Below are 25,855 nucleotides of genomic sequence, written 5' to 3' on the forward strand. Positions count from 1 at the left end.
ACACACACACACACACACACGCACACACACTCCACTTATTATAGTTGCCTCCCTTGAGCTAATGTCTTTGGATGATTGTGTACTGGCACCTTTAGCACATCCTGAGCCAAACAAACTAGAAACTGCGTGTGTGTGCGTGTGTGTGCGTGTGTGTGTGTGTGTGTGTGTGTGTGTGTGTGCATTTGAAGGTCTGAGTATGCTCATCGTACACACTTGCAGGAGGTTGCAGAATTGCATATTCATGCAGCACTCCTATTGTGAGAGAGAACAGGGTCAGGTGGTTAATATCAGAGGGCAGTCAATGAACAACAGAGCGAAGAGGAAAATCACATTCAATTAAGACTGGATATACAAGTATAAACAAACCATTCACTCTAGCACTATGCTATTTTATATCACACAGCCAATGCTGTGGACTGAAAATCCAAACTGGAACACATTCAGAGTCATGGATGAATGCAAAAGTCCTGCAAAAAAACGGTCTGGATCTTCCTAAATGATGATGAAGGGTTACATTATCAATAATCCACAGGTGTATGTGTGTGCACATGCATACATATGTGTGTACGTGTGTATACGTGTCGGTGTGTGCACATGGATGCATGTATGTGGTCATACACACACCAAGTTTAGAGTTTGAAGGTCTGAGGATTTGCATATGATCTGACTTCTCACATACAATTTTGTCCTACATCTTACATTAATAGTTTTGTGTTGCACTCCCATTAGCAGACTTCAAGGAGACTTGATATCGGTGGGTAGTTTCTGTTTACTTTCTCCTCTTCAGATTTTCTTGTGGAAAGTCATATGATACTGGAACCATTGAGGAGCTGGGGGGAATTATTTAGACTGAGAACTCTTTAAAAGGCTCCTGGATTCGAGCCAGGTCTAAAAAACGATCCTAGCCTCTCCGTGTCTTTCTCCCCTATTTCTGTCACAAAAGAGAGAGGACTGGAAAACATGGATCAGTTTGTTTACCAAGTCTCTATCTAGACACAGGTGTGAGCATTTCCACAGCGCTGTTCCCTGGACTCCAGCCAGATAGAGGGACGTTTGGGAATAAATGAGAGGAAGGATAGAGTGCGAGGAGCAGCGGCCGGGAGCAGCGCCAAGCAGAGCGCTCAGGGTGGTAGCGCCGACTTATTGCCTCTCCCTGATGAGCTAACCTCATGACACTGCTCAAAGGCACATTGCCAAACCTGCATTACACTTAACATCTTTGCTTCTTAGTTCTATCTCACAGGCGGCCATGTTAGAAGCCACTTACAGTAAGAGGATACATTTGGAGAGCTGACTGGAATAATCATAAACACAATCCACTGTCGGTCAAGTCTGCCTTAAGAGCATGAATTCCAGCTGAATCCCTCTGGTGTTTCTAAGGAGCCATGCAGCAATATACTGGGGAAGCATCAATATTTACTTCTATCATTCAGCAGAAAAAAAAATAGCTTAGCCAGTATGCAGCAAATGACAATAATACACAGCAACAACAACACTTTATTGTCTGGAGTTGGGATGCATTTCAGCCATTTTATTTGTCAATTCATCCTGCTACAAAGCCAGTGAGTTTATTGCAGCCGGGAGCCAGGAGACGCTTCCCTGAACACCTCTGATCCCCCACTCATTTCAGAAACGATATAATATGCTGCTCTCTCATCTGACCTCTGAGAGATGGGAAATATGTGTAAATGTGTGTGTGTGTGTGTGTGTGTGTGTGTGTGTGTGTGTGTATGACAGGCCAAAAGTGAGCGAGAGAGGAATGATGGGATGTTCATCTTATACACAGTTGTGTTAAAGGAGCGTTATGACGAGGTAAAAATCGGCCTGTGCTCCTCTCCTCTGGCAGGTCTGTCATACATCTCCTCTCCCATGTCACCGGGACGTCTCCATGGCGATGTTTAGCAGCGCAGAGCGGCTCTGGAACGACTCGGAGAGCCTGGGATGGGACGAGAGGAACGAGAGCGCGGAGGCGTCAGGCCAGGACGAGGCGGAGCGCAACTACTACGCCATGCTGTACTCCCTGCTCATCCTGGCCATCGTGTTTGGGAACGTGCTGGTGTGCCTGGCCGTGCTGCGGGAGCGCTCCCTCCAGACCACCACCAACTACCTGGTGGTCAGCCTGGCTGTGGCCGACCTGCTGGTGGCCTCGCTGGTCATGCCATGGGCCGTCTACCTGGAGGTGAGGGGTCTAGGGTCAGAGGTCAGGTCGCACCGCGTAGAAAATGCTGAAAAAAGATACGAGATTGGTCGTTCTGGACAGAAGTGGGGAAAGAGAGTTGGAAGAGAGAGAGGAAGTGTTGGAGGTACAGAGAATGTGGGAGAGATTGGTTTAATGAACGGGCGAAAGGTGAGTGTGGAGACCGAGGCGACGATGGAGAACAGAGGGGAAAGGACAGAGAGTGGAGAAATGGTATGGGAGTGGACCCGGAGTGAGAGAGATAAAGAATGAGGGTCATTTGGAGCTTATTACGTCATGACAATTGTGTGGGTGACAGGGAGGAGGTAATGATGATGAAAGGTAGTTTAGATAGTGCTTCACTATTCATGTAGATTATAAATAATTGCTAAAGGACATATTGAATATTAACAAATAATGACTTCATCTGCTTTGAGTAATTGGCTGAGCTACAAATTGCAAAGTAATAATGTGCAAAGCAAGCAAATTGCAAACCTGTGGATATCATTTTTCATCTTTATTCCACCATTATTTAGCATGGCAGCTCAACAAATTCTTATTTACAGTCATTCTTAATTGTTGTTTGTGCTCTATAGATTACTCACTATTATGGACATCTGGGGATAGTTTGTCTGTAAACATTAATTATTTATTTATTTAGTCTCCCTTCTCATATCACTTAATATTTAATAACTCCACAGTGTGTTTGCGCCCATGACCTTCAGGTGCCAAAAGTTAAACTTCAAAGAAATACAGCACTGTAAATGCGCTACAGATGTACAGTGTTTGTATGTGCACATGTATATAGGCCAGTGCCTGTATTGAACAATGCACGCCTATGTGTGCAAATGATGAATAGTAATGTGAGACTTCATTGATCCCCATACCTGCCCCCCACCCAAGGGAGATCAGAGTGCAGGATCGCTGCAGAAAGCTACAGAACAACATCTATGAAGCTGGTGGGGATCCAGTGTCTTGCTCAAAGATACTTCAGCAGAGCGGATGTTTGCCGACATGGGGGCTTGAACCCCGGTCTTCTGGCTGAAAGACGGTCTTTCTAACCAGGAGGCGCCCTGCTGCCCAAAGCTCACTCATTGGCAGCAGAATGCGCTTCTTCATGCCATTTCTCACACTGTGCGTAAGATTTAACTGCTGGTCAATCAGTAAAATTTTTGCCACACAGTGAGCAGAAGCTGACAAGGTCCAGACTTGATCAGGTGTTCTCTTCTCTTCCCCAGCTCACCTATAAACAGAGAGAACATTTGAAGGGTTTCTATCCAAAAAGCAACTGTTCCCTGATATTCAGTGCCCAATATTTCCAAAGTACAGATGATTACAACCCATGAAATGAAACTTAATGTTGCTGATAATCTCAACAATATATTTCGTGCCAGCAATCCTGCTGTAAGAGAATGTGTTACATTTTTTTTCAAATGGTTGAGAACTAATTTCGGAGTGAAACTCTTCATTTAAGTTTTAAAGCAGCGACTTATAATCCTGTGAGGAATGGGTCATTAAAAGATAGTGTGACTCGAAAATAAAATATTCATTCATCTTTGCAGATAGGTGAGGGTCATTCATATCTCAGGTAATATCTCAGATCTCAGACTGAGACCAAGACACATTAGGTCAGGCTCGGAGGCAGAGGCTTTCAACATCAAGTCCCAAAACTGGCACTGTGAGCACTACCGCTCTGCTCGCACTAATCTGCAGGATAGAGGATTAGCCTGTGACCGGAGTGTTGCTGGTTTGCTTCTGCAGGAAAGTCTGTGCAGGGAAAGTGAATGAGTATCGCTCTCTCCCCACCCCCAGCGCCTACTGATGATGTGCCACTTCATCCCTGGATTGTATAGTTGATCGAAGTTGAAAACAGCCGCAATGACTGAACATTGACTTCCAATAAATAATCCTAAACGATGGCTTCAGCTCTGCAAACAGACAGCCTGAGCGGAGACTCGTTGCCCGAGGTCTCATTTATACCGCAGAGGTCATACCTTTTGCAGCTTGCTTATATCATTACTGCTTTATTGGATAGTGTACAGTGAAATCAGACAGAAAAGATGGGAGATTCAATGGGTAGAGCATGACACTAACGCTGCCAGGGTTAGGAGTGTGATCCCACTGTCAGGTGCGTTGGATAAAAGTGAAGATAAAAGGTAAATAGCATAATTCAAACCCACAGCAGTGTCAGTACAAGGTATGCACCTAGACCCACTGAGTCACCGTTATGCCCATTACACTCCCACACTGTACACACAATATTCAGTATGTACTGTATGTGTGCGCCTCTGTCTACATGTGTGTCTGTCTGGGTGACTGAGTTAAAAAGAACACCGTGTTTGTGTGTGTTCTTGTATGTCCATACTTGTGAAGATCGAATGTCCGTACATGGATAAAAAGATGACGAAATAGTATAGTAATACAAACGTGTATGTGTGTGAGAGTGAGAGAGAGAGAGAGAGAGAGAGAGAGAGAGAAAGAGATTGCTTGTGTGAATACTGTATATGTGTCCGCTTGCATTTGTGTGTGTGTGTGTGTGTGTGTGTGTGTGTGCCCTTCTGTGTAGGTGTGTAAGCCCATCCAGGACTTAAGAGATCCAGTAGCCAGCCGATGGAGCTTGGAACCCATTTATCTTTGTCAGACAGTTATTACCAGGCATTATAGTGCCTAAGGGAAAGCCTGTCTGTCTGAGCGGGGGGGGCGTCTGTGTGACTGGGGCTGCTGGCTGGAGGTAATTGTCCTTTCTGAAGTCCCATGAGGGTAATTGGACCCTGTGTGTGGCAGGTTCTCTTGGTCATACATTTCGTGGCCCGCCACCATGGTACATATGGTGCGTGGGACATTGTGTCTTCCGTCATCTGTCAGTCTGTGTGTAGAAAACGTTCCTGTGAGCAAAATAACTCAAGAACAATATAGAAACTTCATACTTACACCACAGGTTCCCCCAATAGAGATGATCTAATTAGATTTTGCAGCACTTTGCTGCATGAATTTGCATATTAATGAGGAAAAACGATTTTCGTGAAACTACTATAACTCCTTAATGCTTTAAGAAGTGAGATCATGTGAGTACCGCCCATGTTATGTGAAGACAGGTGTGTTGACATAGAAATATTAATGAATTCATTAGTTAGGGTTAGACCTCATCAGCGTAAATGGTTATGTTTAATATACCATGATTATGGCGGGACATTAGGCAGCTCAAGTACCTTGTTTTTTTGTCTGTGTAATGTAAAATGTCTAGTGTGTGTGTCTTGCATGTGTCCGTGTGTCTGTGTGTGTGTTTGTGTATGAAGGATGCTTCACACCTCACACTTCAAAAAGGAAGAGAAACTTGTGTGTGGTTAATCTGCCTGTCTGTCCGGTCCAGGTGGTCGGCGGCGCCTGGCTCTTCAGCCGGCTCTACTGTAACATCTTTGTCACGCTGGATGTGATGATGTGCACCGCCAGCATCCTCAACCTGTGTGCTATCAGCATTGACAGGTAAGTGTGTAGCGTGTGTGTGTGTGTGTGTGTGTGAGAGAGAGAGAGAGCGAGAGAATATGCAATTCTCTCTGAGTTGGTGTTTTAGCCACTTTTTCACTGTATATGTCTAGTGTGGATGTCATCCATGTGAAGTTTTCATGTATCAAGGCCTTTTCTCTTCCCTGCATCACCTCATAGATATTTCAAAACTTCCTGGAGAAATACAATATCTGCCAAGCTTGCTCTTATCCTCTTGATAGGTGTGTGTTTCTGTGTGTGTGTGTGTGTGTGTGTGTGTGTGTGTGTGTGTATGTGTGTCAACATGTATCCGAGTGAGAGAGAGACAGAAAGAGCGAGAGAGAGAGAGAAAGAGAGAGAGAGAGAGAGAGAGAGAGAGAGAGAGAGAGAGAGAGAGAGAGAGAGAGAGAGAGAGACTTGATTTGATGTGTATTTTGTGTGGATGAGGTTTGGTGAAGTTTCGACTTGGTGTGTTTATCTAATTGGTGTGCATTTGTTTGAAGTTCTGGACATAGAACTGTGTGTTGTGCATTAGTTAAAATGTTTACTGTAGATGTGCATCTTGTACTTACATAATTTATTTGCTTAGTTTTCCTCTTCATGTCACAGTTAATATTTAATAACTCTCTAGGGTCTTTGAACTTAGAGCCCTCAGGCACCGAGAGTTCGTAACCTTCAAGAGTGAATACAGTACTGCGGATGCACTGGTGTGTGTATGTGTGTGTGTGTGTGTGTGTGTGTGTGGTGTGATGTGTGGTGGGGGCTGGGCGTATTTGTTTGCTTATACAATTAGTAAGACTGTGGGTGGGTTCTTTCATATGATATTGCTGTTGTCATGTGAAAACCTTGAAACTCCTATTTTGCTGATTTTCATTTTTTTCACTTTAATCAAAGGATTAGATGGGTTGAGAAAATTCTACAAAGCCTTCCAAAACCCCACTGGAAAACTCAAAAATGCATGGTGAATGGGTTGGGTGGTCAAGCTAAAAACATGACTGTTTCTCTTAGTTCCTGAAAAGCTGTGTTGTCCTCAAATTGTCTTTAATTGTATGTGGGTGCCGGCCTGCTGGCATGCATGTTTGTGCCTGTAGCTGTAGTGTTTGTGTGTGCAATACATAACTTGCTTCTGACGGATGAAGTTCTGTGAGGTTGTCATTGATTGATTACAACTAGCAGAAAACTCATCAACACTGATATCACAAGCTTTTGAGGGGCTGAATTAGAGACAGCACTAGGGGCATTCTGTGTCTTTGCCAGTGTATAATAAACCTACATCATTATTGCCACAGCTTTGTGTTTATTCTTGAGGTCATAGTAATTACTGCTGTGATAGCAAAGGAAGATTATTGCTTTGATTCTGCACACAGCCTTTAGCCCTATTTGCATTTGCAAACAGTAGATCTGATAGCATTCAAAGGGAATAAGTCGAAAATCCACCAGGCTAATCAATGGCTACATAAAGAAAGGGCCATCTTGCATCGACTTTTTAAGATTAAGTGTCTTGGAGAAGGGACAGATTTGATAGTGACGGTCTTGTCTTGAGGGGTGACTCAGAGGTGAAGAAGTTTGTTTTCCCTCAACATAAAGTATTGTCTGTGTAACTTAAGCCAGCACTTAATACACCACATGCATTATTTTTTTACCACTTTACTTCATTCTGTCTATTTATTTCTCCAGACAGGAGCATGGCAGGCAGTAAAAGGAGGAATAAAAGAGGAGGAAATACAGCAGAGGGGAGAGTATTTTTAGTGATTGTCTCTGTGTGTTTGGCTCCAGGTTTGCCCCGTGTTTTGCCCAGAGGAAAGGGAGTAATTAGTCTGATGAGGATAAACAATCATGGCAGTTATCTGGCTCTAAACAACATAATGTCACATCCACGTTGGGTCGGGGTCCAGCATAATTACTGTTTCTGCTGTGCCACTGTTGAACCTAGTTTTCCCAGTCTCATTATACATTCTTGGCATATAGTGTGGTGATTAACTCTTAAATCAAAGCTCCACTAGCTTTATTGCTGAATACCCAAATTGTTTCTAAACAGAAGTGCATGGTTTTCTGCTCCATTGTTGGTCTTTATGTTGTTTACATTCTGACATCCCCAAAACCCTAATATATCTCTCTCTCTCTCTCTCTCTCTCTCTCTCTCTCTCTCTCTCTCTCTCCCCCTCTCTCTCACCTTCTCTCTCTCCATTTCTCTCTCTCTCTCTCATTATCATTCCTTTATCCTATATCAGTGCGTTTTTTTCTTTATTCGAATGTCCTAGCCCCTATTCCACTAACTCACAGAATTTTAAATCTGGATTGTCTCTAATGTGTGTGTGTGTGTGTGTGTGTGTGTGTGTGCAGGTACACAGCGGTGGTGATGCCCGTCTTGTACAACACGACCCATAGCTCCAGGAAGAGAGTTTCGGTAATGATTGGCACTGTGTGGGTCCTGGCCTTCGCTGTCTCCTGCCCCCTGCTGTTTGGCTTCAACACCACAGGTCAGGCCACCAACACTTCCACTTGACGTTGCGTCTCCCATCTGTGGCCATTTTGCATCCTAGCATGCATTCAGTTTAATTCGATAGGGAATGCAAAATGGCACAAGTGAATGCAAGACTCCAAGATACTCTCATTCTGGTCAAATAACAAGGGAAATTGGTCTCTCTTCCTCTTCTACGATGGATTTCTCCCTGTATGATTGTTCAACATCGGTGCAAAATGGTGAGTCTAGAAAGAAGCCTTTGCTCTTTGATTCTGAGGGACTGACACCAAAACCTGACATTTACCACTGATGTTTTAGATAGCTGAAAATGTTTCTGCTATCAAACTCTATTGTAGCTGCACTGCAAATATCAACGTGTCATCACATTGTCTCCATGTGGCCAGTTAGCCATGGGAATAAGAAATATAAACCACCGAGCAGTAAAATGGGCCCATAAATGCTAGACGCATCACCAGTAGCTGTTTTTTTTTAATAGCTAACAACATTAATTAAAAGTAGACTGCATTCTTGCAGGCACAATTAAAGGACATTGGTCACACCTGCGGCATTGTCAATGATAACCGTACAGAATAGAACAGGGCCCCATGTTCAGTCCAGTAACAATCAATACAAAATGATTGCTGGTGATCACAGAATCCACACCTTGTTGTCAGTATGCAACCAAGCATCATCATTATATCACCGGGGAGAGGAGACCAGCGAGTGCACATCAGTTTCACAATACCCTTCATCATCCTTCAGAAGATACAGCCTGACAAAACAAACACTGTGTTAGCGCCTGCTAAAAGGTTTGTATCCTAAACAATATGAATCTAGAAACTAAAGCAGAAAGGTTTGTGGAATGGGTGGAGATGGAGGGCATCTGTCCATGTTTCCATCTCTGTGTGTATTGAGGCATGCATTATTGATCCATCCAGGGAGAGTCAGATCGCTTCAGCTTGGACATGCCACTTACATGCAATATGCATTCCATAGCTGCGGTCAATGCATGTGCCAATTTACCATCACCTGTTGGAGAATTGGTCCATACTCCATTAATATGATGTCAAATGTCTGGCCTCTTTTATCCTTGATGAATACAATTACTATCAAATCAATACTTCATACTCAGACTTATTTGTGTGAGGCTAAATGCGCAGTATATATATATATAGAATGAGCAAAAGGACAAGTCTCTGAGGTCATTTTCATGACAGAGCGCATGAACCGGGGTCAAATGTCCACCTTTAAATCACACCTAGGTTTTATTCTTATACTAATTCTGTCAAAATGGGATTTTGACCCAATTTGTACATAACTGTGTTTTCCTTTTTAACCCAGATGATCCCATGGTGTGCTCCATCTCCAACCCTGACTTTGTGATCTACTCCTCGGTCGTGTCCTTCTACCTGCCTTTCATCGTCACTCTGCTGGTCTACGTCCGCATCTACGTCTTCCTGAGGCTGAGGCGGAAGAGGATCACCTTCAGCCAGGCCAGCGGGAAGGTCCAGCCGGGCTCCACCCCTCCGTCTGTGGTGAGACCAGCGTCATGTCGCTGTTGTCATGTGATCACATTTTCACTTCAATGAAAGGATTACATTCTTCTTGATGGGTTGAGAAAATTCTCCTATCCTCAGGCTTATAAAACCCTTTTAAACCTCACTGGAAAATCACAAAATCTCACAAAAATGCATGGTGCTCAAGCTTAAAACAAGGCTGCTTTTCTTCGCTTCTGAAAAGCAGACATTTTGAAGATACAAGGTTTTCACTCGATAGCGACAATATGTTTCTGATGTGGACGCTATCTCTCTCTCTCTCACACACACACACACACACACACACACACACCCATACTGAGTTGCAAATTGCATTTCACCTTTATATTTGGACCTTTCCTGTTGCACCTTGTCGCACAGATCAGATGCACACGATATCACTTACAGTTTCCCACCGCAAAAACTCTTTCAAACCCGCTTTGTAGCCACATCAGAGTGCAGCTTCACAGCAGGACTCCGTTATAAGTGGTGTGACATGTAATCACAGTGATAGACAGGGACACGGCTATCAGAAACATATATCATGTCAAATCGCCATGGTAACAGATGTTTTTCTCGTAAGCACAGCTTTTTTATGAGCAGGTTTCCAAGGCGGGTGGGTTGACAGGAGATGTCATATGAGATTCAGAAATATTACTGCGCTCTAATTGTATGGCTAAAGCGAAAAGCTGTGATGTTTTTGTGAGATTCTGTTCTGTAAATGTAGGCAGAGTGAGAGCAGCAGCCCTTTCAGTTGAGCACAGGTCAAAGCTGAAATGTATTCCTCTTCAGAAATTAAACTCATAAGGTTAAAGTCATAAGGAGTATGATCTAAAACACTTTTCTAAAACACAATATATCAAAAAAAATACATCATTATCTCTAAAAATAGCTCTAGTCTTTAAAGTGTTTTGAGTTCATTTTGGGAACCAAGGGCTCAAGTTACCCGCTGTCCTTTAAAAAAAAAAAAAAAAAAAAAAGTACCATAATTTCTCCTAAATTTCTGCTATCAATCATTTTGTGAGGAAGGTGACACTTTTTTCAAATGGTGTATATCTCATTTCAGAACAAAACTCAAATGGTTTTTCAACAAGCTGTCAGTTCTTTCATCACATCCATCATTCTAACATTCGTGCCAGTTACGTTTATCATGCAAAGAGTGGCTTTATCTTAATATCCACGGACAAGAAGACATTGGGTCGTGTTCTGTGCCTCTGTACCTACACTATTTATAAAATATGGTGTAAAAAAAAAAAAAAAAAGACAGTATTAGATAATTCAATCCAGAAACCTGATCAGCCTTGGAATATGATATCTTCCAGTGGAATGTGTCTGGTTTTATTCTATTCAATTTTTTCCATTTTGCCAACAGTTAACTCCTCTATTTTAACAGCAGGTTATGGATAATTGCTCGTGGTTGAGTCCCAGTTTTGGATATCAGTAAACCAGCTGTAAGATCTGAGCCCTGGAGGTGTTCAGGCTGAGAGAGTTATAATGAAATAGCGTTTTGAAATCTCATAATAATACTCAGACTCAGACAGCTGAAGGAACATTTGATATGGAGAAAGAAGTTTTTCATTTTTTGTCCTTGTTTCAAAGGAGGCTTTTTTCCTCCAGTGAAATTTAATTGAGTCACGCAGTTTGGCTCAGGAGTGAGGCTGACTGGATCCACAGCAGACATGCACCACATCAGGAACTCAACTCAACTTCTCTTTATTTAGTTTGTCTGTTTTAGGGACACTGAAAGAGAACTGCTTGAAGTATAATAAAAAAAAAACTTGTGTAGAGATGAATCGCAAAGTTTCCAAATGGATGGTAAAGATTTTTACCTGTAGACTGATGAGTAGCAGGGTTGGAATTGGAATTTGAAAAAAACCTACAGGAAACAGAATTGAATTGGAATGTCAGAAAGTTGAATTTAATTCAGTGAAATTCCATGTTTTTTAGTTTTTTCCTACCACATATCTGAGATTGCATGTAGCGTTATATATAATCAATACTGAATATCATAAATGTTAAAGGTTCCTTTCAGGTGGTATTTGATGTAGAACATTGTAATACATGCATTATGATTGAATGTGTTTGATTTGTTTAACTGTCTTATTTGATTCATAATGTTTGATTTATAATGTTTAGCAAGTCAAGACAATCTTCTTAGAAGTGGAATTTCATGGAATTTAATGGAATTTCATTCTGTTTCCTGACATTCCAATTCAGTTCCAATTCTGTTTCCTTAGAACTGGGTGACATTGCAATTCCAATTCCAACTCCAATATTTTACTATCTCAACCTTCCCTGTGATCCCTTGTCCACCTATAGGAGACCTGTCTACAGGAAGAGACCCCCAAGGTGAAGCAAGACCTGTCACCTATCAGGATTAAAGTGGTAGGTGTCAACTAAAAATCTATCTACAACGAAATCACGTTTGAAATTTTCTTTTTTAAATGCTGCAGTACTGCTCAGTACAGTACCATCTACTGCCTAACTAACTCCCATATTGACCGTGTTGGCGTATTCTGACACGGTGGCATGTGAGGCAGTTCTGTTTTTAGCTTTTCTCGTGGGTCTGTCTGTGTGTACGTTCATGCACGCTTGCGTTCTGTTCCGCTGTGTCGCCTCGGCCCTGAGGTCTGAGAAAGAGCCGAAAATCGTGATTCTGAGCCGTGGCTGGTTGCCTTGCGTCACCTGGCCACTGGTAAACTGAGCAAAGTCTGTGGGTGTCGTGCTATATTTGTCACTCCAGCACCTGCATAATCCACAAACTACCTCAAAGATGGAGGGAAACCCAGCTCTAATTTTCCCTGTCTGGATTTGTCTGTTAGGGACCATGGGCAGGGTGGTGGGGCGCATTGAGATGGAATATAGGGAGAGAAGGACACAGGGACACCGAGGTCCAATGGATGTCTCAGATGTGTGAATAATTAGTTAGACCAGTGGTCCTCGACCTTTTTTGCCTTGTGCGACTTTAAAACAAAGTGATGCCAACTCGCGACCCCTCATCACAGTATGCAGAGTAGAGCAGTTCAACCAAAGAATGACTTTAATTTTGCAGGTTGGAGGAGGCCCAGAGGCTGGAAACTACTAGTATTTCACAAGAAAAAAGCACAAATTAGAGAAAAATATGAAAAAATAGACATGATAATAAATTTGTATATTAGAAATATGGTTATTTACTGTCCCATAAATCATCTCGCAACCCCTCACCCAAATTATCTTGTGACCCCCAGGTTGAGAACCACTGAGTTCAAGAAGGCTAGAAAAATCATGCATTGTGTATTTTTGGGGCAATTTCAAGGCATCAGTTTTGCTGTGCCTATTGCCTATAATGTCACTGTGCCGTTTGTCCCAGCAGGAGAGCGTGGAGGCCCCAGCGCCGCCCAAGTCCCACCTGTTGTCAGGCTGCCTGTGGCGTAAACACCCGCGGACGGGTCCCGTGGAGAACTCGCTGCTGCCCCCGGTGGACACGCAGAACTACTGCAGCATTAGCCACGCCTCCTGCGGCCGCACCGACATGGACCAGGAGCAGGAGCAAGCCGAGGACGAGGAGGAGGAGAACAAGGAGGACGAGGGGCCACCTGTCAGGAGGAGCTGCGAGGTGAAGGAGCTGTCCAATGGACGCACGCACACGGCGCTGCGGCCCCTCCCCCGCTCCCGGTCCAACCAACCACGCTTCAGGAGCATGCACGCACGGGAGAAGAAGGCCACTCAGATGCTGGCCATTGTGCTTGGTGAGTAGAGGCTGTCTTTATTGGGGGAAGCTGAGGAAATGAGAATGTAAATGCTGTCAATGGCAACTTTACAGAGGCTTTTTATAGATGCAACATTTGATTGAGTCTTTTTATATTCCGCTGCAACTCCCTATTCTGCTACATTTGTCTGATACACTGTGTGCTTCTCTGCCATATGTTATAGATAGATAACACCTGACTGCAGCAGCTGGTCACCTGTAGTGCACACTAGCCTGCATATTTGTTTATCCCATGTGCATCTGCTGCATGTTTCTGCGGAGCCACAGTGAATCAAGCTGAAACGTCAAGAAGTCTGGCTAGTTTTGGGATCACAGTATGTGTCCAGACACATGCTGCAGCACCTGACACAGCTTCCACACGCTCCAATTATCAGCCAGGTTGCTTTTGGTCCAGTCCAGCCGGCACCGGCTAGCTCAGGCGGAGCGTGGATCTCACTGACAATAATGTAATCAGAGGTGTCTGCTTAATTGGAGAGAAAACTCTGGCACATAAACAGCAGATGATCCCGGTCCGGCCCGCTGCCCAGCTGCCTCTCCACCGCTGACCGCTGTTCCGCCGTGGCGTTGTGACCCAATTCCAGTCCTTGAATGTAATGTGCGCTCCAACTACGCCCCAGGATAGTTGTATTCACAATAAACATCAGACCCATTAGACCCAGCTAGTAGACTCACCCCTGTTGGCTGCTGCTGGGTGTATTAAGTGACCTTAAGACTGGGATTTGTATACCACACAAAGTATAGGTTAATTAGGAACCAAAAGCATTTGATGTTTTAATTATGAATGACTAACATGTTCTCTCTCTCTTTCTCTCCTCTCTTCTCCTGCTGCCCACTTTCCTCACACTTTCAATTGTGATCCTCCCCCACGCATGTCTTCTGTGCACACACACGTTCCCACTTCCCACATTTGCTTTCTTCCATCTATTTGCATTTACACTTTACTTACTAAACCTACACTTTAAACCTACACTTTTACACCTACGCATTGTCCCACTTACACCCTCAACTCCCTATCGCCCTCTCTGTCTCTCTGCTCTCTGGGTGCTGCAGGGGTGTTTCTCATCTGCTGGCTGCCCTTCTTTGTGACTCACATTCTGAACACCCACTGCAGGACATGCTATGTGCCTCCTGAGCTTTACAGTGCTTTTACCTGGCTGGGTTATGTCAACAGCGCCCTGAACCCTATTATCTACACCACCTTCAACATCGAGTTCAGACGGGCCTTCATCAAGATCCTCAGCTGCTGAGGGAGAGGGAGTGCCAGGAAATTAAAATGGAAATGAGGCCATGCACTCGTGCTGCAGCTCAGATTTGGTACATTTAGTGAACAATGACCACAGATGGACACTGGTCAGAGTGAAGACAGCCTGGCCCCAGCTGTCCAGAGCACCAGTGCTTACATTTGTCATTTCTCGGTTTCGCTTGTTTGTTGTAGTTTGTTTGAATTTTTGGGCGTTCTGTAGGTCTGGTCTGGTGGAATCGTCCATCTATGGGCTTTCTCTGGCGTCAGTACAGATGTGGGTGCGTGAGTGCTGCTTGGATTGCCCCGATGTAATTCCTGACCAATCAGAGCGAGGAAGGTGATGACGTTATTGCAAAGCGCCGCTTACCTCACATTTTAAAACATGATGGATACTGCAAATCAAATTTCTGTAGGCACAGTGGAGTTTTTTTTGTAGAAGTTATTTGTGTCATTAATATCACTGCACAAACAATGTAGCATCTGCCTCCACTTAGCCATGCTTCAGGGCTTCCAAACACGAGCGAACAATGTCCAATCAAAATATCATCCTCTCCCCTGACCCCGAGCTGCAGTGCAGTTATTCCAAGCTGCTCGCTTCCTTTACTTGGTTCTTCATAAGTGCTATGAGGGGAGAAGCTATCATGACAATAGGCCTATTGCTACCTATTTCATCATGTACTAGAGGGGCTAGTTGATAAATTAGGCTTTTACCGAAGCCCGTTGGCAAGACACCAAGTGCATCTTGTCCCCGAACAAAAACTTTTAAAAGCGTATATTGCTATAGCTGTATTCATTTTCTCGATAAATGCTTCAATCGCAAGGTCAGTGTTTACATTTTCATCCGCCATTGCTTCTTCTGGACTTCAGACTTTATGGTGATTGATTACATCATCATCCAAGACCCTGACAATAATTTGAATGATGGAGATTCCCACTGATCGGACTGCCCCCTTCGACGAGGAGACCAGACCTACGAAGTGCCAAAAAATTCAAACAGACTAGCTGTGGTTAACATGAAACAAACGAACAATACCGAAGGAAAATGAATGTAAACACAGGTGCTTTCGAAGGGCCAGGGCCAGGCTACTGAAGACATGCATGCCTGTTCCAGGAGTTACACTGCAAAGGCAGTGTGGAGCATGACCATGAACTCACACTGTGGTGTGCAATAAATGCAAACAACAAAAGATTGTTACTTTTCTTAGATTTATTCCAACAAAGACTTTACAAACTCAAAGCTTTGTTTTCAAAGAGGGCTGGGTCACATTTTCAACAGTATTATTCCTCAAACTGTTTATACTGAGTTCAATTTTCACATACATGCAGTCTTATCAATACAACAAGGTGTGGACTTATTTGTGGATATGTAATGTACAGTATGTGTACTGCTCAGCCGCACAGTTCCTCAGTTCATGGCTTTCGGATCAGTGCACCACTGTAGTCCTGGATTCGTGACTACATTCCACCATCCACTTTTCTAAATTCTGCAAGTTTGGAAGCGCTCTACTAGCAGCCGAGATGAAGATTTGAGGCAGATAGATTGATCTTCGATCTGTGTGTACGGGCCACTTCTATCCTGAGGCTGCCTGCCGCTGCACTATGTGAGGTCGCTGAGGTTACTCACCCCCCCACCCCCCACCCCCCACCCCCTCCCACCATCATCACCACTTACTCACCAATGCATGCACAAATCACAATTCCAGCCAGTTCGTTTGAATTGTGCTGGAAAAGTGTCATCTGGGCCCTCGACAACTCTCAAGTCATCATGCAGCTCATCGTGTATATTGATGTGGAAGCATCGTCCTCAACGTGGAGTCTTTTGAATTCAAATGTGAGATTTTGATGTGATGCACAGTGGAAGCAATTTAAATGGGTTTTTTTTTTTTAAGGGACTGTCAGTTTATTGTCAAACCTCTCTTGTGATTTAGAGCTGCCTGCTGGCTGTTCTGAAGGTCTGAAGCTCTCTGCTTCCTTGAAGGTATGACTGTAGGCGGAGCTTTGTGATCTTAACAGATCAAGCTGGATTGTAAACTGTGAAGTGGGAAGGTCTGTCATGGATGGAGCATACTGTGTGTTGTAAATAAAGTTAAATGGAACGCTTGCAGGCTTGCTATCATCTGTTTGCACGCAGACACAATTTCTTTCTCACACACACACATACATATACATATATATACATATAGTACATGTAGGTATGTGTGTGTGTGTGTGTCTGCATGCTTGTGATAAGAGATAGCACCGGGTATTACTGAATTAGAGAGCCAGTTAGCCTTCGGGGCAGTAGCACACAGCAGGGGCCCAGCTGAGTGAACGGGAAATGGGGAGATTTAGAGAAAGAGAGAAATGATTTGCGAAAAGAACAATAGAGAAACAGAAGGGGGATGAATAGAGGGGTGAAAAACACAGAAGGAGATAAGAGATGATGGGAGAGCTGAGTAGGAAGGAAAGGAAAGCCAAAAGGGAAAAAGTGAACTATAGGAGAAAGAGGAGATGGGAGGAGTAGAGCTGAATGAGGAAACATGGCTGGAAGAGAAAAAAAAAGATGGATGGATAGCTGGAGAGGGAGAGGGTTGATTGGAGAGGGTGGGGGGGGGGGGGGTGGGGGGGGGTTTCCTCAGCCCAGGATCTCAAGCTCTCTTATTTCTCTGAGAGGGACAAACACCTGCTCCTCTGACGCTCTCCGCCTGCATCGACTCTGCCTCGCTGCACTGATACGACTGACGATGATGACATGTGTGTGTGTGTTTATGTATGCATGAGGTGGCCAAAAGGTGGGTGACCTATGACCTCCAGTTGGTGATCATCAGCTTGCCATACCTGCATGTATTATACAAGCCTATCCTGTGTTTGTCTTTTGCCGTTTTATGCACTTTTGTTTATTTGCGCTTATTCAGCTGCAATAAATGTTTACCTTTTGCATCTAAAGTGCTTCCAGACTCTTTATTTTGTTCATTTTGGTGGTCAACATAAGAAAAACATCCACCTATATAAACAAAAATAAATTATATTTTCAGAAATGTATGTTTTCTTCTTTTAAAAGACCCTATCCTTATATAACTTACATCAGTACTTAATATGATGTATACTATGAATGTGCGTCACAAAGATTTATGTCAGGCTAAAAAGACAAGTAAACTGAGTTTAGGTGGGTTTAGCCTCCGCTACACTGTACGCATGTATGTACTGTATGTATGCTGTAGCTATGCATATTTGGATGGATGGATGGATGTGTGGTTTGGGGTTGTACTATCTGCTGTATGGCATGCATGAGTCAGACGTGTGTATGTGTGTGCATGTCACAAACAGGTGCTTATTTGTGCATGTGCAAATTTGTATTTGTGTATCGTGCGTGTTGGAACATGTGCAAACATGTCTAAGTGTGTGGGGAGGTCCGAAAGTGAAGGGGAGCATCCGGGAGTGAAAGGCACAGCGGGGGGGGGGGGGGGTTAGCTGCACTGCTCAGTATGTCTGGTGCCGTGCGAGACGTGGATGACACATTTCTAGCAAGACAAAGGACAAAGATGGATGTGAGGCACCGCATGCATGTTTATCAGCGAGTCTCAGGAGGAAGGGGACACTTCCTTTGAGTGATGGCTGCTGTCTGTCTAATTACTCAGTCCTGACCAGACTCCTATGTGTTCAACTCCAACTTCACTTTATGAAGTGTCTGTTGCATCAGGCTGTGACTGAGGAGGCAAAGCACATGGGGCAGAAATCAGTTGATAACTCAAATTGCCACCACTCCAGTCCATGCACACACACAGGGTCACGCATACACACACACACACACACACACCAAGTCTCCTCCTGACTCTTTATTTTCTCTTAATGGATATATATATGTATATATATATATGACAGGCTTTCTCAGTCTGTCTCTGTACATGTGCATGTCCTCGGGTGAGTAAACACCTGTGATGGCCAGTTGCGGAGTTCAGCAGTCGCTAATGGTGATGGAGAAGGATGTTGATTACAGAGATGGGTGGCTGTGCCTTGATTGACATTCAATCTGTCCCGCTTTCCTCCTTCCAGTGCCTCCCACCACTCTCCTCTCACCAGAGCCTAAAATCAGCATAATAATATTTCTCTCCCTCTCTCTCTCAGCTGTTCAATCTATTTTCAGATCTGAAGTGACTGAATTCTCTATATCTCCTTAGGTCTGAATCAAATGGACACCCACATGTGATCCCACTGTCGTCTGTCACATGTTTGTGTGTGTGTGTGTGTGTGTGTGTGTGTGTGAAGGTTTCCCTGGTGACAGGTTAATAGCATTAGATTCTAATGAATGCATGATGTGGCCAGGAGGGAACTTAAAGCCTTTTAAATAAGTCACCCAGTTTCAGAGGATCAAAGCAAGAGATGGAGCATATCCCACACATTCGCACACACATGAACACACACACACACACACACACACACACACTTATACACATAAAAGGACAAACATTCATAACCACAGTAAAGCTGATGTATTCAGGCATTGACAGGTTTAATTCAAGCACTTGCCTTCTCAGATGTGAACACAGTTACATACAAATTTTAAAAATAGCTTGTGGGTAAAGGGACAACAAGTGATGTCTACATTAAATTTGGATTTTACTGTGAATTGTAATGACACTCCACTCCACTATGTAGGGATCCCTTCAAAGATGATCTGGGAGAAGAAAGAGAGAGGGGATTTTACACATCCAAACGTCTTCACAGTGACTGGAGTCAAAATGACACACAAAATAAAAGAGCACAAAGGGAATATCCACTCACTTTTTGGCTTTCAATCGTGTCTCTTTCCTCACTGGCTTAGTGAATAATAAAAAAAAAAAGAATCTACAGCTTGCTTTTGCCGAATATAACATATCTTCAGTACGTATCCAAGGAAACTAGGAGAAAGTCTTTTTTTGTCTTCCAAGTCTCTGCACAGAGTCAACACGTTAGCACTGAAGGAAATGTTTAAGAACTTATAAGAACGCGCTCTTAGATCTTAACATGAATACTTTAACAGCCACACAAAAGCACATGTGATCTAGGCCATGGGAAGAGTTATTGTACAATATCCAACTCCAGCTATAGCTTACTGCAGGGGTTTGTTCTCTTTAACCCTGGCCTGGTGTCGGGGGCCATGCTGCATTGATTGGCCGGTGCAGTAGCAGCTACAGTGCGGAGACGTGACCGGACTCCGTTCTGTTATCTCTAGCAGTAGTCTGTGGAACATGCTGAGCTCCCTCTGATAACATGCAAATCCCTGCATGCTCCTAAACAGGCTTTTGTTAATCAACCCTTGAAGGATGCGGCCCTGCCCGGGACTCCCTCACACCTACTTCATGTATTCCCCGCTGTGTCTCTCGCTCCCCCGGCTCCTGCGATAAGAGTTAAGAGGAGGAGCGGTGGAGGCCTCAAGAGGAGGACGCTCTCCTTGTGTTTCGTGACGAACATTCAGAAGCAGCACAGAGGATTTGAGATCATTATTTATAGTGATTAGATAGAATTAGTTCTAGGTAGTTGCTGATGCAGAGTGTAAATGAGTGGGGGAGAGGGGACATTTGAAGGACCTTTCAAAGTGAATTAATTTAGTAAGACACCATTAAAACTACATATAGATGGATAGAATAGTATTCTCTTTCTGTGTTCTGTGATGTATGGAGAAAGCCTGCAGCGAATGCTCTGAAATTGGTATGTAAAAATAAGGTAATTACAGCATGGAAATTCCAAGTGAAGCGCTTTGAAAATTCAATGTAAACAGTGTATTAAGAATCCTGCACTGACAAAGCTTGTTGTTTGGTTCTGCGAAGCTACGGTAACCACTGATAAGTCCCTAAGAAACCCTTACACAGTTTGCATGATTACCTACAAACACACACACAAAAAGTGCGCATGCACACACACACATTACCACACATACTCAAAGAGTCATATAGTCAGCCTTTTAAGGTGAGTGCTTCGTTTCGATGCTTCTTTAGATCCACTTCTATGGAAGAGATTAAAGGGGAAACGCTCCTGTCCTGAGAATTACCATCACAATGCAGGCTGTGATTATCGTCTGCAGGCCAGGTCCCGACCAGGGAGCTGCTGCTGGAGTTAATGAACAGAAGGGGAGAAGGGGGAGAGAAGATAGAGGCACCACACCTATCAGGATTCATCTGAGCAGAATTTAACAATCCGCTCTCCCTTTCTTCACCGGGAGGACACTGAAGGGGGAATCTCCCTCACTACACAAGCTCCTGTATTTCCCCAGAGTGGCTGATTCATTTTCACCTTAGATGCACTGGCAAAAAAGAGGGAATTACAGCAAGGAAATTATAATTTTGCCCAAGCGGCAGGACGTATCTTGCAAATTGCACTAAGTTGCAGATAAGCTTTGCACTTTAGATAGAGGCACCTGTTCAATATTTTATATATTTTTATTTTATAAGCAATGCATTCTGTGCACGGTCACACCTTTCTCACTTTGGACCCTCAGCACCTGGGCTCCCCTTATTCTGTCAATCTGTTGAGCAATTAAAGCTAGACCTCCCCACCGCCTTGGCAGGGATGACGGGGAGCGAGAGGAACGTGCTGTGTGAGGGGCTTATGAGAAAAATGTGCATTGATTTGTGGGAGTGTGTGCTTGTGTGTGTGTATGAGAGAGACAGCAAAGGACGCGTAGTAAAAAAGGTGCTTGGTTTGCATGCGTTTTCTTCCTATAGGGGACAGAGTGACTGCAGAGGCAACTAGTGTATAATTACATTATATTTAGACCCAAACTGCCATAATGATCCGTTAATTACACACTTTGTTCCCGCATTCATCATCCAGTTTAAGTAGGCTGCCAATACTCCCACAAAAAGGGTGAGGGCGTATATCGCCCTTCACCAGCCGCATTCACAACCACGCAGCAAACAGAGGAGCCGTAAGGCCAACAAAAACACCGTTCCTCTTCACTGCCTTCCTCATTCATACATAGTCAGGAATCTCAGGACGCGTTCGGATTCAGCAAGCCTGCCTCAGTGCCAGAGTCTGTGTTTACTGTTAGTTTTATCACATTCTCACGAGCATCTGGATTCAACCGGTTACCTTCATGAGCACCTAGACACACACTCCATCTTTCTGTTTCTTAGCAGTCCTCTCTGCTATCTTCCTTGCTTATACTCTCACTTTTACAATCTTCTCTCCCTCACTCTCTCTCTCTCTCTCTCTCTCTCTCTCTGCCGCGTGAGATACTCTATATATGTGTCTCCAATGCCAAGCCATAGAGTGTGAGAGCCGTACTGCAGTGGATCAACACACATCTATTTTTCTCCCTCATCTCTTTCCCCGACTCCCCACACTTTATCCACTCCTCATTTCTCCTGTGTCAGTCCTTCTGAATTGTTCCATCTGCGGCTCATTCTACCTTGCAATTGTGTGTGTGTGCTTTGTATGTGTGTGTCAGGCACTCATGTATTGATTGTTTAGCGATGATTCACGGTTGAGTGTGCCTGTAAGGCTGTGTGTGTGTGTGTTTTGTGTTGGCTGCATGCTTCTCCCGCAGTCCACATGTGAAAGTCAGAGAGAGGTGTTGCAAACTGAATGGCAGGACAGGTGGAATCGACAATGGACTTCAATACTCAGCTGTTGTACTGTATTATTGCAGGTGAATGTACGACTCAAACTGATGTGTGCTGCTGTGTTTAAAACACTCAATCTCTCTATCCATCTCGTTCTAATCTATCAACTTCTTTAACTCACTGTCCTCTCTTTCTGTTCCCTGAGGCCCGGTCTATTTCTCATCCCAACTGCCTCTCTGTCTCTCACACCTTTTCACTCGTATTCCGCTTTCCCCCCGCCACCATGGTCCGCTCGCTCTCTCCCAGCTGCAGGCCCCTGCTGCCTGTTAGTTCTGTGAAACTTGTTAATTAAATCTTCAGATTGAGAGTCCCACCCTGGGGAGCGGTGTTTAATCGATGAACACAAATAGATGACTTTGATTCCAGACAATTCCTCCCGTAACTCTCGCACAATCCTTGGCCCAATTGAGAAATGTGTGTGTGCACTCTTACAATTACAGAGATGCCCTCTACACAGTGCAACAATCTCAATCAATCACCTCCGCAACTGCCTGCAATCTCCCTCTCCCTCCGTCACAAAAAGTACATCGTTTTTCTGCAGCTACTCATTACCTTTTTCCTATCTGTTCTCCTCTCTATGCTTTTCCCACAGATATTACATTCATATATATCTTGCTATTTCTGTACTTTAAATGCTCATTTCTTTAATTTTTTTTTGCTTTTACCCCACTTCCCTTGGGCTCTGTCCTCCCCTCTTTCTCCCCTCCCCTCTGGCTGTTGATAAGTAGGCTAAATCAGAGGGGAGATGACGCTTCTACTGGCGTAGTAATGAGTACCTGAAGAGGCTTTGCTCTAACCAGGGACTGTCGTCTTATTCCCAAAGACGGAGCAACATCACTGGCAATTCACACGGAGCAGAGGTTACATGCAGCCTTTTGTTAAAACACTGTGCATGCCATGAACATGTATAAATTAAGACAGAGACACGCATGCATGCACCCTCGCGCGAACACGTGTGCACTCACACACGTAGGTCCGCTTGGTAATCAGACAGAGGGCTTCAGCTGCAGGCAGGATCCCTGTTCCCCCAGCTGTTCTTTTGCCCCTCCAGCTAAGTCTGTGTCTGACCTCCCCATCTCCAGCAACAACAACCCAACCCAGCTGGCTGCGAGCATGAGGCCAGCTCAGATCGCAGCAGCACCCACAACGACACACTCACCGAAACACAAAGTCACAGAGAAAACAGTGGCGTGAATCATCACAGGCACGATTTGGTCTCACAACAGTAAAGTCCTGAAGGGTCCACATAGATGTCTTCAGTGACCCACCAGGAACGACAGCTTTTTTTTTAGGTCTTTGATAAGTGACCTCCAGGTGTGATGTGAAGAGAAAAGCAAACTTCTTAAAGGTCTCCCAAAAATGCCATCTGGCTCTCTGAAACAAACAAATTTTTCACTCTCTCTTCCCTCCACAAACCCTTTCGCCTTGGGACCAGGGAGTAAATAAACTCCATGGCCTTTGCCATCAGAGCTGCTAGACATTGGAACAACCTGGCTGCAGGAGCCCAGGCTAAATTTATATCACATTTTAAATCACTTCTTAAAGCTTGTTTTTACAGGCTTCAATTTATTTTCATTTTGACCTTGTGGTTTACTTTTAGGTTTTTTGCCTTGTTTTTACAGTTTTTACCTTGCTTTCATTCTCTTTGCTCTCAAATTTTTTCTGCTTTATATATACATACATACATGCCACTGTGTTTTGAGAACTGCTATAGACTGAAAAATAAAGATATATGATTATGATTATTATTATTATTATGATGTAAATCCCTCAAATCCCTTGAAAGCGCAAACCATAAAATATAATTCCCAGAATACTTTGAGGACCGCTCCAATGTGGTGATTTTAAGTGTTATTTCACAACACTGCACACGCTTTTATTAGACTTTGATTAGAATGGTGTGTCTCAAAATCTCTAAATGATCCTCTCAGTATGTCATGGTTGGTGTCTTTTGATTGAAAATGTAGCAATGCAGCTACTCCTTTGAATGAAAAATGCAAATTCAGACTCCCTTGTGTACTTGTGCTGAAGAGAAACAAGATGTCTTGTGACAGCAACACAGGCTGAGGCCGCAGGTATCCGAAAGGCATGTGGCCTTAGGGACCAGCAGGCTGAAATAATGTTCTGGTCCCGTTTCAATTCATATTCTTTCTTCAGTTACTATTTCCTATTGTTTTTCTTTGTAATGACAGATGTAGTTTGTGGACATTTCTTCTGCATCTTTCGTGTTTTGACTGAATAAACCAAGTCAGAAAGGAGTTTCTTCCTTTATACTGATTGTAAATCTAAGCTATCCAAAATCCAAGTAGTCTGCTTTACTTACTTATTAAGTTGATTAACATATATGAAAATAAATCATGATAACAATTATTGATAAGCAACTACTCCACACGTTTTGCTTGCATACAATTTCAACGACCACATTTTGTTCACCAACCTTAAAAAACCCTGAAGAGAAACATACAGTTTAAGTATTTCTTCGTGTGCTGTGGACTTGCATGCATTATATAGGCCAGAGGCACAGGATGAAAAAAGTTACTCCGCTGTGGTGTAATGATACCTGAGGCGGTTGGAATAGTGCTGATTGGAGGTGGGTATACTGCGGCCCCATCTTATGCATTTCAAATGACTTTGGTTTCATAGATGGGTGTGCTTGAAATGCCTCCCCCCCCCAAAAAAAGAGGTAAATATCCTCTGTTTACCTGTGTGTGCTCTCAACTGTCCTACTGATCACGCTGCTGTCGTCATTTCTCTGCTAGATGTCCCAGGAGGGGGTGAGTAAGTGAGGAAGTGAGGTGGACGCGAGATATGTGAGGAGCAGAGGACGACAGCAGAGATTTGTGTCTGTGCGTGGCTGACAGCCTTTTCATCAGTGGAGTCACGGCCCCGCGCCAGTTTCCAGGCCCCGCACTGCATCATTCACAAACACACACCCTTCAGCCCGGAGCAGTCAGGCAAAGTATTAGGCTCGCACTTCCATAGATCACTATTCAAGAGAGCTGTGACTGGCTCAAGACTTAACGATTTACACAAGGGTTAAACCTGCAATAAGCGATAACAGACTTATAACCAATCCTGAATCTAATGGGTGTTACGTGGAGATTTCATTTAGACATAATGATATAAACCAATGCTATGTTGCTGTTTGCACCTCTTTTCTAAAGCTTGTTGTGAAATTCTGCTCCAGAATGAAGCTCCTCCCGGGCCATTTAGTAGCTTTTCATTTTTTAAAACTAGCTTGGCTCCTCCCTCGCTGTTTAAAAGCAGCGCTCACTCCCTCCCATTCCTGAAAAAAATTCTCGGAATGGTGGTATTGATGAAGCGAGTGAGTAAACTTGTTCAACTAGTAAACTTGCCAGCTACCTCTTCACTTGTCATTGTGGGACATGGGACCTTCAGTGGGAGAAAGATCTGGCAAAGTGAGACTGGTAACCGGCAACACATTCTCCATAGGTATGTTTAGCTTAGCTATTAGCCTTTATGCACGGTATGTCCTTAGTAGGCCTCCGTAGTGCATTGGCGTTGCTGTGCTTTATTTACAAATATGTTGATATATGAAAATCGCTTATTGCAGCTTTAAGCTAGCAAACACTAGCTGCCCCGTTCTAGTAGATGCCCCAGTTAAG

At 43.8% G+C, this 25,855-nt stretch overlaps 1 protein-coding gene across 1 annotated transcript; it reads left to right on the plus strand.

The window, feature by feature from the left end:
* The first annotated feature begins 1,870 nt into the window (after positions 1-1,870).
* drd3 (dopamine receptor D3) lies at positions 1,871-14,711 on the plus strand. Its single transcript, XM_071913743.2, has 7 exons — positions 1,871-2,179; positions 5,547-5,659; positions 8,003-8,139; positions 9,465-9,658; positions 11,978-12,043; positions 13,011-13,386; positions 14,457-14,711. The coding sequence occupies exons 1-7, from the start codon at positions 1,889-1,891 to the stop codon at positions 14,651-14,653; spliced, it is 1,374 nt and encodes a 457-aa protein (XP_071769844.1). The 5' UTR covers positions 1,871-1,888; the 3' UTR covers positions 14,654-14,711.
* The last annotated feature ends 11,144 nt before the right edge of the window (positions 14,712-25,855 follow it).

This window comes from Centroberyx gerrardi, chromosome 22, assembly GCF_048128805.1.
Source record: "Centroberyx gerrardi isolate f3 chromosome 22, fCenGer3.hap1.cur.20231027, whole genome shotgun sequence".
NCBI classification, from domain to species: domain Eukaryota; kingdom Metazoa; phylum Chordata; class Actinopteri; order Beryciformes; family Berycidae; genus Centroberyx; species Centroberyx gerrardi.